Source organism: Staurois parvus, unplaced genomic scaffold (assembly GCF_062004578.1).
Source record: "Staurois parvus isolate SC_StPar_1 unplaced genomic scaffold, SC_StPar_1.0 ptg000013l, whole genome shotgun sequence".
Taxonomy (NCBI): Eukaryota; Metazoa; Chordata; class Amphibia; order Anura; family Ranidae; genus Staurois; species Staurois parvus.
In genome coordinates this window covers 7,589,657-7,606,255 of record NW_028317809.1, presented here as the reverse complement: position 1 = coordinate 7,606,255, position 16,599 = coordinate 7,589,657, and the positions used below count along the sequence as shown (strand labels likewise).

The 16,599-nt window shown below is 40.6% G+C and overlaps 1 protein-coding gene across 3 annotated transcripts in view; it reads left to right on the top strand.

Moving 5' to 3' along the window:
- ANTXR2 (ANTXR cell adhesion molecule 2) overlaps window positions 1-16,599 on the top strand; it is a 274,337-nt gene that overhangs the window by 191,638 nt on the left and 66,100 nt on the right. For all 3 annotated transcript variants that reach the window (XM_089675449.1, XM_089675440.1, XM_089675431.1), the window contains exons 16-17: window positions 4,252-4,419; window positions 7,881-7,961. In XM_089675449.1, the coding sequence (XP_089531575.1) occupies window positions 4,252-4,419; window positions 7,881-7,961 (249 nt within the window). The remainder of the gene's footprint in view (window positions 1-4,251; window positions 4,420-7,880; window positions 7,962-16,599) is intronic.

Genomic DNA, 16,599 nt, shown 5'->3' with positions numbered 1-16,599 from the left:
TCGAGGGGCCCAAAATCCAGGGAGCACCTTTAGGCTTTCTAGAGGTATAAATTATGCATCAAATTTCCTGGCTACCTATCACATGTTTGGAGCACCAGGACAGTGGAAACACCCATAAAATGAGCACATTTCGAAAAGCAAACACCACAAGGTATTTTCTAAGAGGAACACTTAATTATTTTGCCACAGGTTTTTAGAAAATACAGAACTAGAATGTAAATTATTTTTTACATAAAGTTTTGAGTTAATTAGGATATTTCTCAAACACATCATGAGTATACTTAGAACTACACTCCAAAAAACCTTCTGAGTATGGCGATGCCAAATGTGTGATATTTTTCCATGTGTGGACTGATTATATGCTGGACATTGTACCTAGTGTATGACACAAATCAACCAATTGTATCAAAACCGATGTGCTTGAATAGTTGCCTCTATACGAATGGTCAGGGAATATAGCTTAGTGTAGCATCACCTAAAGCCTTCCCTGTTTCTATAAGTCCAGCAAGCCAAGCCTACTGGTACGTGGCTACCCCCAGAAATGCCATGTTCACTGTGGTTCCTGTGGTTCTAGGTGTACAGTTGTCTGCACGGGATGGCTGGGATTGGTGTCTTGCAGGAACTTGGTCAGCAGGATGTGCAGATGAGTTCAGGTGCAGGCAAAGATATGGTCTGCAAACAGGCAAAGTTTCCATCCAGGCAACAGGCAGAAATGTGGTCAATAAACAGGCAAGCGTGCCGTGGCAGATATGCTTTGCTTCGCAGCTGTGACAAGAATTGTACCCCCTGTACTCCTGCCGATCGATATACATTCAAGTGCATGGGGTTTCTTGTGTGGAGTCCAAGGGGTTAAAACAGGTGGTGAGGAGGCATTACAATTACCTGTCAAATGCTCTTTGAAGAGCAATCTGAATTTGGATGGCTGTTCAGAGAGTATCACACATGTGAACAAGTCCTTAGGGTGACACTGTGAATGCTGTGGCAGTGATCAGGGACACTGTGAATGCTGTGGTGGTGATCAGGGACAGTGTAACTGGTGTGGTGGTGATCAGGGACACTGTAACTAGTGTTGTCATGATCAGGGACACTGTAAGGCCCTTTTCACATGGCTGGGTTGGTGCTGAGTGTGGATTCTTGTGGTTATGCAATCAGCAGTGGCCATTAAGTCCATTTAAACTAATGGCGAGCTGGCAGTTGCCACTGCTGCTTGCAGGTAGACGTACATAGGTCAGTTAGCTGCAGCTTGGGACATATGTCAGTCTGGACACAGCTGACTGCATCCAAGCTTGGTGCCTGGGGCCTAACTGGTGTGGCTATGATTATGGACACTGTGACTGGTGCGGCAGTGATTAGGGGCACTGTGGGTGGTGGTGATTAGAGACACTGACTGGAGACATTATGTTAAAAAATTTATATTATATATATATACTGTATATAAATTTTTCTTTACAAATTTTTTTTTTTTTACAGTCTATGCACAAAAACATTGATTGCTGTACACAAGTTACATATCATTGTGCATGCCAGATTGAGAGCGATGATTATAGGCCCATTATACATGGTATCTCTAAACTGATAACCTGTAGAGTCTTTTGTCATATATATAGCATACCAAAGTTTGTTGCCATTTCCTGTGTGCACACAATTTTAAGGCTTGACATGGATCTCTTCACTTGGCACAACCTCATATTTTACATTTTACAAAGTAATTAGGTAATATATTGAGTTTCTGTGCCATAAAATTAGCTTGAGTGTATTTTTTACTGAAATTATGCTTTTCATAAACCATTGTACTTACAGTATATTGTGTGACATTCTCTAGGGTGACTGTTTTCAAAAAATATATAATGTTTTAGGAGTTTTACGTAATTTTCAGGCCTAAAATTATTTTTTAAACCTGCAAAAAATGCAAAAACAGCTTTGGCAACGAAAGTGTAAGGGCTAGTTAAGTGTATGCAGGAATTTCATTTTGGTGTCACCAATTTCCGTAATCATATATAAAAAAAATCATACAATTATATAATAAAAAAACAGTACTCTCCCTATACTATATAGTATTTAGAAAAAATATACACCCATACAGCGCTACCCTCAACCTCCCTTATCCAGCTATTGTATTCTGAGGGGAGCAAAGTCTTCTTTCAGAATATGCTGCATAAGTACTTGACTGTGAGCTGTCAGTGATGGCTTGGTCACAGTTCTGCTCATACATATGTGAGGCTGTCATAAACTGGTTAATAATCATATGAGGAGAACAATGGAAACAATATTGCTGAAATAAAGCATAACTCAAATTATGCAATGTAAATATTTGGTACTGCTCTAGGCACACATCCCACTCACTCCTTTGGCTCTGGGTACAGGCTCTCAGCGGTCGTTGTTGACAGCTCCATAAATTTTCCTTTTAGATAGAAAAAAAGAAAAGGAGACCACTCTCCATTTAAAAGCCTCATGTAAGTTTATGCAAACGTGTGATGAACAAACTCAACCACCTGATCCTGCATGCCCTTGCATATTTCACCCCATTCAGAGCTAAATAGTAGATTCTATAATAGCGACTTCCTTTTTTAATTCTGTCTTAAAGTGCAATTACTGAAATTATGTTAAAGATGTTTAATAGTCTAAAAAAAAGCAAAAAATAAACAAGCTGAACTCTAGGCAAACCACTAAATACACAATTAAAATACTTGTACAGGCATTGTTTACCTGCCAAAAGATGTGTATTACGGTCCATTCTGGTCTGAGATTTATGTCCTGCCAAACTGTACAGCCAGCCTGGTGACCTGATTTTTCTCTGCTGTTTTTAGACAGTACAGTTTGGTCGCCTTCCTGCCACCTACCTATGATTGGTCAGTTAAAGTGTTACTAAACCCACAACAGTAAAATCCGTCTGAATATGCAGTAAATCATGCTTGGTATTCTAACTGTGGAATCTAAGGGGTTAATCCTCCACATCATGTAAAAAGACGGTTTGATCCTGTCCTCTCTGATCCTCCCCTTCTTCTACTGTCCCCACTCCATCTGCTGATAGAACAGAGCTCTAGGAGTCCCTCTGCACATGTTCAGTTTAGTGTGTATTGCTGGAAAGTTTTCTTTTCTTTGGGAGGGTGCATGTGATTAGCACAGGGCCAATCAGTGCTGTCCAAACAGAGGGTCAAGGGTTATGCAGACCCATAGGACAGTCAGAGGAGAATGAAAACTCCTCCTGCAAGCTTTAACCAGTGCTCAGCGGGACACTGATAAAGTCACAAGACTGCTATATACTGCTGATTATAAAAGGTATTGAGCAGTTAATATTTACTACAATAAGTGCATTTCCATGTTGTGTGCACTGTGGGAGAACAGATATAGTGAATGCAGGGGCCTGGGTTTAGTAACACTTTAAGAAGCAGTAGTCATTCACCCCTCTGCTTACATACAGTGCTTAAACAACACTTTCCTTTCTCAACATGTTTTTTGTGAGCCTGTGTGCATGCAGCACACCAGATTGACTCCTGCCTCTTCCTCCCCAGAATGTTATTGTACTGGGGTTTACAAGGGTTTAGTGAATAGAGGAGACTAAAGTCTAATTTAGGTTATACAAAGTGCATTTAAAAATACATTGTATTATTCCTTATTGAATTTGAAACTGCATTAATTGGCGTTTCTATATTTTTTATGCAGTTCAGTTCTATAGTTTAACTTTTAAGAGCTTATATCTTCAGGATATTTATTTTTTGTGCTTATGTCCCATTTGGAAATTCACTGTTATGCCTGTTATTGAGGACATTGAGGGCGTTTTCAAAAGTTAACAAGTATCACAGGAATAGGAGGAAAGAGGAACACAGTTCCTCCCACAGCTTGTTCTGTCTATGGAATATGAAGAGAAAGGAACTTTTCCTAAAAGAGACACAGACAGCAATAAAAGCCTGACAAATGTGTTAAATCCCCACCACCACCACCAGTTTTAACTGGTGTTCCACTTTATTTGCTTCACACTGTATTACACATGGTTATCACCATATTGCTGCATGTTTTTTTCTCTATAGGGTGTCAAATAGTGAAGGCGTTTCCCTATTTTGTCTCCAAATAGTGCATTAATGTAATACTGTACATGTGCTAAAATATATTAGCCCCACACAGAGGTTTTCTGGTTCTTTCCTAAAGAGGCATGTTGGCTGATCAAATTGGTTCATGTCTTTTAAATACTATGTTTCTTAAAAAATATCTATAACTCCGTATAATGTATTATATGTCCCTTGTCTCTTATAGGTTCGTTGGGGTGATAAAGGCTCTACTGAAGAAGGTGCAAGATTAGAGATGGCCAAAAATGCTGTTGTAACAATGCCAGAAGAAGAAGATGCGCCTATGCAACCTAAACCTCACAAATCTAAACCTACCTCACCAGCATATCAAACAAAATGGTACACTCCAATTAAGGTAAGCACCTGATTTTGATATATCCAAAGAAGTAAATCCCTAAAACCTGTAAAAGCAACATGAAAAGTTATACACTCATCTACAACTGAATCATGTTTCTAAAAAAAATATGGGATTTTCATGACTAGCTGTCACGGATACCCATTGGCCATCTTTGTTGCTTGCTAGCTGAATCAGACAGATGCAACATAAGAAGACAGGAGTTTAACCATTGCAGGGTAACCGTCACCTGTTTCCCGAATCGTTTTACAGTTAAAACTTTGATGAGAATCTCCTTAAAGTATTTAAATATTTTAGAGGCTGTCATTACTTGCCGAAAAATGCCGAAAAATGCTGTTAGCCTGGTTGTCATGGTGAGCCAGTCGTTTTCATACTTTATGAAGCACTGGAACAAGTAAGTTGATCAGGAGTTTTGATTTCAGTCTCCTTGCTTGTTTAGGGCAGTGACTAAGTATAAGAAGTCAGATAGCCAGACAGATCTATCTATCTATCCATTCAGTCAGTCGTATCCAACCCTTGGCGATTGCATGGACCGTCACTTGTAAGGGACTTTTTCCATGAATTCTCTTAGTAATTATTTTACAGGGTAGGTTGCCAGGGCTTTCCCCAACCCCTACCATGCAGGAGATCCTGCATGGCCAGGGATAAAACTAGTACAATTTAGACAGGAGCCAATTAACCTACCAGCATGTCTTTGGAGTGTGGGAGGTAAGTGGAGCACCGGAGGAAACCCATGCAAGCACAGGGAGAACATGCAAACTCCATGCAGGAGGTTGGGAATTGAACCCATGACCCATTTACTGCACGGCAGACGTGCTAACCACTAAGTCACTGTGCCGCCCAGCCAGACAAATAGTGTCCTTAAAAAGAGATCAGCAATGGCAGCCTACATACCCCTCTCAGCATAGATTTTCTTAACCACTTGAGAATCTTTGATTTAGATATGTCCACAAAACTTCAATAAAGCTTCCAGGCAGTATCTTTTAAGCTTTCTTTCTCTATGCCCACTGCTGCTGTTACTTGCAACTCCTGATTGTCAAAATGACAGCAAAACTTGCTTCATATCATCTAGCACCAGACTGTCAAAATGCAGCTGTTCCTGTGTGAAATTACACTTGCAGATGGTTTGCAAGTGTCACTTAATATATACAATATAAAAATTATTTCCTTTTATTTATTTTTTAATGAGATGTAGGTCAAAGCTGTCACCTTTAATCTGCATATGACATCAGTTAAAGCAGTCTTTTAATAAAACATATCCTTAATTGACCCCTTATTAACCCCAATAGTTAACTTTTTTTTCGTATTGTTAGCATTAAAGTGGTTATAAAGGCTGAAGGTTTTTGACCTTCATGCATTTTATGCATTCATATTTACAGTATGTGTATAGATTGCATTCAAAAAATGAAATAATTTTTGCAAATCAGTATTACCAGAAGAAAGCCTAGTGTATCCCAAAAATGATAGATGCAACTATGTATGTACCATAACTGGCTGAAGCCCTGGAAGGCTGGAAATAACTAAAGCAGACACTGCTACTCCAGTGATCTCCACTTGCTTCTGGATCCTGTGCTGAATGGCCAGCTTGATACCATTCAGAGAAAATATTAAAAATGTGTCATGCTAACCACAAAAAGCAATTAAAAATGTGCTCACATAACCAAATTTCAGATAAAAAAGTTCAACTACGTAACAAGGTGACCACAGTGAATACAATTTTAATACATATGGTTAGCATAAAACATTTTAATATATTATGTACAGTATTGGGTATCAAAATGCTGTGCAGACAGCTTTACACTTGTAGTCTCTATTGGCAACCAAAGGACAGATTTCCTCTATTTTTCATTTCATTAGCCATTCAGAGAATTCTTTGCATTTTCTGAACTAATGCAAAGCATTCTCTGATTGGACATGGTGGAGAGCATGACATTCCCACTCTCCTCCCCATCTTATTCAACCAGAGAATTCTTTTATTCATTCAGAAAATGCAAAGCATTCTCTGAATGGCATCCATGCAAAGCGGCTGACCCCATTTTTTCAATGCATCAGGCTGGCTGCTCAGCACGAGACCCGGATGCAAGTGGTGATCACTGAGTTGGTGCTTGATGCTGATTAGTGGCTCAGGAGAAGTAACTCAATTTCTTATAGGAACACATTGATATATAATTCCTTGAGTGAAACCTATGTCTTGTTTCATATAGGCCCACAGAATTTCTGGGAGTGATGACAATGTGTTATGTACAAAATATTACCCTCACATGTGTTATTATTATTATTATAATTATTATTATAATACAGGCTTTATATAGTGCCGACAGTTTGCTCAGCGCTTTACATTATGGTGGGAGACAGTACAGTGACAATACAGGTCAATACAAGAGGGATTTGAGGGCCCTGCTCCTTGGAGCTTACAATCTAGGAGGGAGGGGATAGTGGTACAAAAGGTAAAACTGTGGAGGATGGAGTGGTTGGAAGAGTAGAGGATTCCAGTATTAGCTGGGGGTGGGGTAGGCTTCCCTGAAGAAATAGGTTTTCAGAGTATGCCTAAAAGTGAGCAGAGTAGGCGATAGTCTGATAGAATGGGGTAGGGAGTTCCAGAGGATGGGGGAAGCCCTGGAGAAATCCTGGAGACGAGCATGGGAGGAAGAGACAAGGGAGCTAGAGAGTAGGAGGTCTTGCGAGGAGCGGAGAGTACAGTTTGGATGATATTTAGAGACAAGATCAGTGATGTAATTAGGGGCAGTGCTATGAACGGCTTTATACGTCAGTGTTAGTGTTTTGAATTTTATCTGTTGGGCAATTGAAAGCCAGTGGAGGGATTGGCAGAGAGGGGTGGCAGATACAGAGCGATTAGTAAGGTGAATGAGTCTGCCAGCAGCATTCATGATGGACTGGAGTGGGGATAGCCTGCGGTGAGGTAGGCCAGTGAGGAGGAAGTTACAGTAGTCAAGGCGTGATATAATAAGGGAGTGAATGAGTTGCTTAGTGGTTTCCAAGGTTAGGAACGGGTGTATCTTGGAGATGTTGCAAAGGTGAAGTCTACACGAGTTTGTCAGCGATTGGACCTGGGGCTGAAAGGACAGATTGGAGTCTAGGATTAAACCTAGTACCCTGGCATGAGGGGTGGGACTGATGACTGTGTTGTTGATCTTGATGGAGAAGGTGGGGGGGGGCACGGGCTGGGGGGAATACTAGGAGCTCAGTGTTGGAAGGATTGAGTTTGAGGAAGTGGAGTGACATCCAGTCCGATATGTCACTTAGTAGGCTGGTGATGCGATTGGAGACTGAGGGGGTGAGGTGAGGGGTAGAGAGATAGATTTGTGTGTTGTCAGCATAGAGTTGTTAATTTTTTTAGTTATCACTTTATCAGCTTTTTATAATAATCCATATGTTGGTTTTCTACTGTATGCTGCTCATTATTTTAAACAAATAACCCTCAACTCCATTTCTCTTTAAAGGGTCGACTTGATGCACTTTGGGCCCTCTTACGAAGGCAGTATGACCGGGTTTCTTTGATGCGACCTCAGCAAGGAGATGAGGTACTCAATAATTTCATACACCTTTGTACTGAACCTACAGAATGACAATGTTATTCTTTAGATATATGAGTATATCTTCTGGAAAACAAAACCTAAAGAGTCAGTTAACCATAACTAATATTTTAGTTATAGGAGGAGTCTGCTGGCTGCTTCTTATATGTATTGACCACTCCAATTATGACATCTCCCTGACATATAATGTAACTCGCCAACACCTACCAAAAAACTTAAAGTCGTTGGGTGGACTGGCCTTTGAGAAACTATTTACTATAAATGAAATACATAGCAATATAAAATGTGTTCTTCATGTACAGTGGTTGTTTTAAAGTTTCTTAAATCTTCTTCTTATTGGCTGGCCTTTTTGAAGACTACGCAGTAATATAAAATGGATCTTCTAATAAAATTTAGGCAGGCAGCGTTTGCAGTGTAGGGTAGGTAATGTATTCAGAGAGGAAGAAAGAGCTGAGACAAATCATTTTTCACTACAATAAAATTTGGCAGAGCCCCCATTTATTTTTGTAAATATTGGGCCCAACCAAAGTCAATATGAAGCTAGGTGTGTGTATGTATATATATATATATATATATATATATATATATATACACTGTATATATATTATTATTTTTTTTTTCTTTTCTTTTTTTCCATTATTTATTTATTTTTTGTTGATTCCAAATTTTACTGCCTATATCATCAGTAACACACTGCAAAAGCTAGTTATTGGTTGCATTGTAAAATGCTGAAAATCCTCCCTGTCCAAACTATTCTTTTTTTCTGTTGAGCTAAAACATGCTCTTTGTAGACTTTTCAGACTGCTGTACTGATGCCATTAGAGCAGCAGGGACAGAGGTGGCATTCTCAGGGTGCTCTGCACTTGAAAGAGAGGCTGTGGGATCTGTCATGATTTGGCACAAGCTAGAAAGAAGCTATCTGGCCACATTTCAAATGCCTTGAGTTACTCATAAGTTTAACACTGATGGATAAAACTTAAAAATGAAATCATTGCCTTTGGAGCATTGCTCACAAAAAGACTGAAAGCAACCTGTTTTTCTGACAGGAAACTCTAGACAAAAAAAAAAAGCATTGTCACTAATTTATTAGTTAATGTCAACTAATTTCCCGCAGTTTTCTTTTTATCTTTAATTTTTACTAAAAAATTAGACATTTTGTCAAGCTGAATAAATATATCAGAAATATATAACAATGTGCAATAGTCAGAGTATTATTTATTTATAGTAATCATCAATAGACTACAGTATTAATTGAAGCTTAACTAGTCTGTATCAAAGGCAAGAGATGCTTCACATTTTCACCCCCCCCCCCCACTTGCACAATCTCCCTCTGCTCTGTTACTATCGAGTGTGGCCCAATGTTTGAGAAGGCCGCACACCGTCAAGTCACAAACCAGGAAAGGGCTTTGATTGTGGATGGAATTCCTAAGAGTCATACATTTTTCAGCTGGCAAACCGCAAGGTTATGGAAGCTGATACAGGTGCGAGCTAGCAGGTTGCCTCTGACATCTGTTCAGAGCAGAGGCGTGGGTCTTCACCAGCCTGCAGCGAGGCTGCTGGATTGTCAGCAGATGTAGTTAAGAGTGGCAGAACAGTTTTGGTCTCACACTTGCTGCCTGGGGGGCTTAAACACCAAAGGTAAAGAGGGGGTGGACACAGCTGTGCTCCCAAACTTGCCTGAGGCACAAATAAAGAGATCTAATATAGTTTGACTCTGTTGTGGTGAGGAGACTAGGACAGAAAGCCACTTCAGAGGCAACTTAACGCAACAACATCTGCCGCCAAGTTTCCAGGGAGTGACAGGGGACAGCAGGTACAGATCGAAGTCCCCACGTAAACAGCCTCCATTAAGCCATGAACTCTTTTGATGGGTTTCCATCAAACATGCTGGAGTCTGCCGCAGGAGTTGGTATTGTTTTCAAAGCAGTGTTTTGTTATGTGCACTAACAAGGTAATTTATAAATGATGCATTACTAGGAACTTTTGCTTATGAAAAAAAGTGATTGAGACAGAACAGACTATAAAAAAGTAAGAAAGTAATTCAATAAGCCTGTCATGATTAAAGTCTCTATAGAGCCATTTTGCATCTGAGGTCACAGTAACCTTCAGGTTATATTACTTCAATGAACTATTCATTGCCCATATACCCATGCCTCAATAGTGATATATATATATATAACTTCCGAAAATTCAGTTATGTTTCATATTTTGGCACATTTTGTTCAATTGTTACAGGTATTTTGCCCAAATATTATGTACTATACACAAAGGTACTATAGTTTTTTTCAGTGTCTGTATCTCTAATCCAGTATCTTCAGGAGTTGTAAATGTTCATTCAAATTATTTTTACAGTGTACACCACATCCAAGTAGTGCAGAAATACACTTGCTACCTTGTAGGAATATTTCATAAAGATTATGCCCTACAAATAGCGATTGCAATTACAGAATTACAGATGTTGACTTACATGAGTCGCAGTGTCTACAGAACAGTAACGTGGTAACACTTTATACTGTTCTTTGCTACAACACATACAGTACTTTATACTGTTCTTTGCTACAACACACATACAGTACCTTTTAGCATTTTTGTTTAGAAGTATACAAATTATTATGAAATTTTAGTCACAAGTCAGGTACTGAAAATTACTTATAAATAAGCTGAAAATCCAGATCTTTTTCTATTTTTTTTTTTTGTGGTGAGGGGAGTGTTATTACAGATATTAAGATTGTGGAATATATTGCTGCAGCATCTACAGTATATATTAAACATGTCAATAGACAGGCACCACCCTAGAATAGAGTACACTATTACTCTGTCAGGGAATTTTGATCCCAGGGCCTGAATTTACATAATCTAACGTCACCTCTTTTTATGTACAAATAATATTACAATACATGCAGTATTTTTGCTATGTTACACACAGTTGCGCAAATGTATAAATCAGTGATGCCTTAAAAGCTGGAAATTCAATACAAAATGTCTAATTTGATACTTTGCTATTTGGGAAATGCTATACAGTAAAACCTCATAATACATGCTTGCTTTCTTGTGCTGATACAGCATAACCAAGGATGGTTTTAATGAAAGTACACTTTATGTAGTACTTGAACTATGCAGGCATCCATTGGATTCAAAATTGTTTGCCATATGCTATCATTGGCTGGATCATTATAGCTCCAGAGAGAACAGGATTTCCAGTAAATCTGGGTAGTGCAGCAATTGCAAGGGTCAAGCACAGAATTAATTGTAACAACACATAAGCATGAAATACTCAGTATATTTTAATCATGACAGATTGTCTAATAAACTGTTAAGAATAATACTCCCCGGATGCTGAATACTACAAAATAGCAAAGTAGCTGTTAAAGTATACTTTACAGTAATCAAATAGTTTTAGAAACTATTTAGAAAAAAAGACAAATGAATAGTGAAAACATAACAATGTAGTGGTACATATCCACAAATAAAGTCTCAAAATATATTTTTGCATTTACTTTTTTGTGAGCCTGCAATTCATAATAAAAAATAAAAGCCTTGATGTAAGCCTTGACCAAATTGTGAAAAATTTACAGACAAAGTAAAAAAACATATAAGTTCTTAAAAAAAGAATGTCAACTGTCAATCGAGCTATGATATGCTTTTATGATGAGTTACAAAAAATCTTTCTAGTGAAATATACAGTATGCTTTTATGAGAATCTGGATGGAAACAGCATTAAAGGCTCTCAGAAAGGATTTTTCTTTAGTGAATGTATGAAGTTCAGTAAACTAACTTTATTATTTAATAGGTCATCATCTGAACAATCTAGAATTCTGCCTCAATGGAACTTAAAGTGATTCTAAAGCATAGACATTTTTACCTTAATGCATTCCTTGCATTAATGTAAAAAATGTTTAGGTAGTAGTATGCCCCCTCACGGCTCTTTATACTTACCTGAGTCCTCATTCGATCCAGAGCTGTATCCTTTTGCAGCAACTCTCTCCTCTCACTTCCCTGTCTCACAGGCTTTTGCTGAGGAGGTCAAATCTTGTGACAAGAGAGGGAGGGGAGCGGGGGCGGAGTCACACTGTTTTTATCTGTGTACGCAGGCATTGCAGCTCGGAAGTGAGTCTGCAGGTATGCCCCAATAGCAAGCAGCTTGCTATGGTGGTATACCAAGAGGAGGTGGAGCAAGGAGCACCATTGGGGGACCTGAGAAGAAGATGTGAGTATAAACATATTTGTTATTTTTAAAAATTGGGCTTACAATCCCTTTAAAATATGACTACAACTGTACATGACAGTTAAAGTGTATGTAAATGTTTAATAAAATCTCGTTGATCTTGTCAGTTTCTGCTTTCTGAGGCCTTTTTAGTAGATAGACTAAGAATTTGCAGGAAGATAGTCACCCTGTGTATTAATCCAAGCCGTTGCAGTCAATTGCCCTTGCTAGGTAATTGGCCATTGCTATGACCATTTAGCTGGACTTTCTGTAAATGTAACTGCATTTTTTTTACTGGATAGCTTACCTGTTACAGTTAATAGAAAAAATAGGGATTAACCAGCAGGATCAACAGGTAATAAAACTATGTTATAGAGGAGATTCAAAAACATGTGTGTGTTAATGCTAGTGACAGTCTACAGCATATATGCCATTTTTTATTTTTGCCTTACACTTTAACAGATGTGTAAATCATGGGAGTAGTTTGTGCCTATCAGGATGCTGTTCTTCAGAGAGAACGAAAGGAGCTGCCACAGGCATCCATCAAGAGTGCCCAACTATGCCCACCCTTTCTGCTTAGTTCCTCCATTCATAGAAGCCATACTACAGTTTCTATGAATTAAACACAATTTATGAATGGAGGGGATGGACCTTTGAATCATCCACCAATCCTCCATTCATAGATCACATTTTTATTCATAGAGGTTGTAGTACCAACTTCTATTAATGGAGGAGTTGGGCAGAAAGAACAAGCATAACTGGGTACTCCTAATGGGTGCCCCTATTAGCCTCCTCAGTTCTATTAACCCCTAAAACACCCAGAAATTACAACAGTGGGGGTAGGGGAACATCAGAGGAGGAAGATTTCTGCTAAATGAGGACACAGCGGCACAAGGCTCACGTCTCCCTGAAGGTAAGTAACGTCCTTTGTGCATATTTTTAAGTAAGATTAGGCTTTAACTAATGTTAAATTCTTAAAAAGTTTGAATTAAAGTAGTATTCAGGTTTTCATGTGATCAGTCCCCCTCAGTTTCCTTCAATTTGTTTTTATTTATTGTGTAAATCATATGCTTTGAGCCAGGTATCATAAATTATGGCTACTTTAAGGCTATTTCACATGGGCTTTCCGATCAGATATGCCTGTCAGTTTTTCAGTTGGACCTGATCAGAAGCTCCATGCAGCTCTGTGGGCAGTGTGATCTAAATGGACTTGTGTCCATCCAGGTCCAAAAAAAATATCAAATTACATCTGGCCAACCAGAGAGTTATCACAGGTCCACCCATAGCCACCATAAACAAACTGAACAGGAATGGATGTCAAGAAACTGACATCTCTCTCATTCAGCTATGATTCAGCAGGGGATCCACTAACAGATCCCCTGTTGAACAGAATGGAGCAGCTCCATGTGAAAGAGCCTCTAGAGCAGCGGTTCTCAACCTGGGGGTCGCGACCCCTTTGGGGGTCGAACGACCATTTCCCAGGGGTCGCCTAAGACCATCGGAAAACACATATTTCCGATGGTCTTAGGAACCGAGACACCGCTGCTGTCTCCGGCAATGTGTGGGCGGGATGATATGCTGCCCCTGTCACCGCCTCCTCGCCGCTGATTGGCCACCGGAACTGTAGCTCAGGAGAGGCAAACAGGCGGCCAATCACCGGCGAGAAGGTGGAGCTTGGAGAGGAGGAGCCGAGTGGCAGCGCGCGGAGATCGAAGAAGATCAAGGGAGCTGCAGGAACGAGTGAAGAGAGAGGCCAGAGAAGGAAGACAGCTGACAGGTAAGTGCAAATTTTTCTGCTGCAGCCAGGTATGCAGGCTGTAGATGGGAGAGAGAGAGAGCGAGCCCAGGCTGGAGCAGGAGTCAGCAAGGTAAGTATCATTGGTGTCAGTGGAAGGGATAGTGCCCCATCATTTGTGTCACTAATACCAACGATGGGGCACTATTCCTCCCCCCACTGACACCAACGATGGGGCACTATTCCTCCCCCCACTGACACCAACGATGGGGCACTATTCCTCCCCCCACTGACACCAACGATGGGGCACTATTCCTCCCCCCCACTGACACCAACGATGGGGCACTATTCCTCCCCCCACTGACACCAACGATGGGGCACTATTCCTCCCACTAACGCCAATGATGGGGCACTATTCCTCCCACTGATACCAATGATGGGGCACTATTCCTCCCACTGATACCAATGATGGGGCACTATTCCTCCCACTGACACCAATGATGGGGCACTATTCCTCCCACTCATACCAATGATGGGGCACTATTCCTCCCACTCATACCAATGATGGGGCACTATTCCTCCCACTCATACCAATGATGGGGCACTATTCCTCCCACTCATACCAATGATGGGACACTATTCCTTCCACTGACACCAATGATGGGGCACTATTCCTCCCACTCATACCAATGATGGGGCACTATTCCTCCCACTGATACTAATGATGGGGCACTATTCCTCCCACTGACACCAATGATGGGGCACTATTCCTCCCACTGACACCAATGAGGGGGCACTATTCCTCCCACTGACACCAATGATGGGGCACTATTCCTACCACTCATACCAATGATGGGGCACTATTCCTCCCACTGATACCAATGATGGGGCACTATTCCTCCCACTCATACCAATGATGGGGCACTATTCCTTCCACTGACACCAATGATGGGGCACTATTCCTCCCACTGATACTAATGATGGGGCACTATTCCTCCCACTGACACCAATGATGGGGCACTATTCCTCCCACTGATACCAATGATGGGGTACTATTCCTCCCACTCATACCAATGATGGGGCACTATTCCTCCCACTGATACCAATGATGGGGCACTATTCCCCCCACTGATACCAATGATGGGGCACTATTCCTCCCACTGACACCAATGATGGAGCACTATTCCTCCCACTGACACCAATGATGGGGCACTATTCCTCCCACTGACACCAATGATGGGGCACTATTCCTCCCACTGACACCAATGATGGGGCACTATTCCTCCCACTGACACCAATGATGGGACACTATTCCTCCCACTGACACCAATGATGGGGCACTATTCCTCCCACTGATACCAACGATGGGGCACTATTCCTCCCACTGACACCAATGATGGGGCACTATTCCCCCCACTGATACCAATGATGGGGCACTATTCCTCCCACTGACACCAATGATGGAGCACTATTCCTCCCACTGACACCAATGATGGGGCACTATTCCTCCCACTGACACCAATGATGGGGCACTATTCCTCCCACTGACACCAATGATGGAGCACTATTCCTCCCACTGACACCAATGATGGGGCACTATTCCTCCCACTGACACCAATGATGGGGCACTATTCCTCCCACTGACACCAATGATGGGACACTATTCCTCCCACTGACACCAATGATGGGGCACTATTCCTCCCACTGATACCAACGATGGGACACTATTCATCCCACTGACATCAGTGATGGGGCGCTATTCCTCCCACTGCAAAATTACAGTTATGAAGTAGCAACGAAAATAATTTTATGGTTGGGGGTCACCACAACATGAGGAACTGTATTAAGGGGTCGCGGCATTAGAAAGGTTGAGAACCACTGCTCTAGAGATTCTTCTCCTTCTAGTTAATGACACATCTGATCCCTTGATTTCTCACAGACCAATCATTTTTCAATTGCATTGATTAATTTTAGAACATCTTTTGATAGTGTACAGTTCAAATCAGCAATGTTAGCAAATAGCCAGCAAACCATGAATTCTAGCTGTAACTACCAAGATTATTTACTAATTGCCAACATTTTTGGATTGCTCAGGATCACTTTAAGATGCAAATTAAATGTGACAGCAAGAACAATATTTCTTGAGTAAGACATTTTACAGAAAATTTTTAAGTGCTGATGGTACACACAATATTTATTATGATTTCAGGTACTTATATAGTGCTGTCAATTTACACAGCAATGTACATATATATTTTACATTCACATCAGTGCCTAACCCTCAAGGGGCGTACAATCTAAGTTCCCCAACTCACATTCATACATATACATACTAGGGCCAATTTAAACAGGATCCAATTAACCTACCACCATGTCTTTGGAATGTGAGAGGAAACCCGGAGGAAACCCACGCAGGCACAGGGAGAACATGCAAACTCCAGGCAGATGGTGCCGTAGTTGGGATTCGAACCAACGACCCCTAGTACTGCCAGGCAGAAGTGCTAACCATTTAGCTGCCCATAATCATAATCATACTATAGTTGAGAGAAACAATGAGTATTACTGAACAGAAGAAAACCAAATAAAACTAACAAGTAACTCACATAAGGATGCAAAGGGAAAGGCAAATGGGCTGCTACCTCTGCCTGCAAATCTTTGATTTACAAGGAAATGTTACCTTCGTTTCA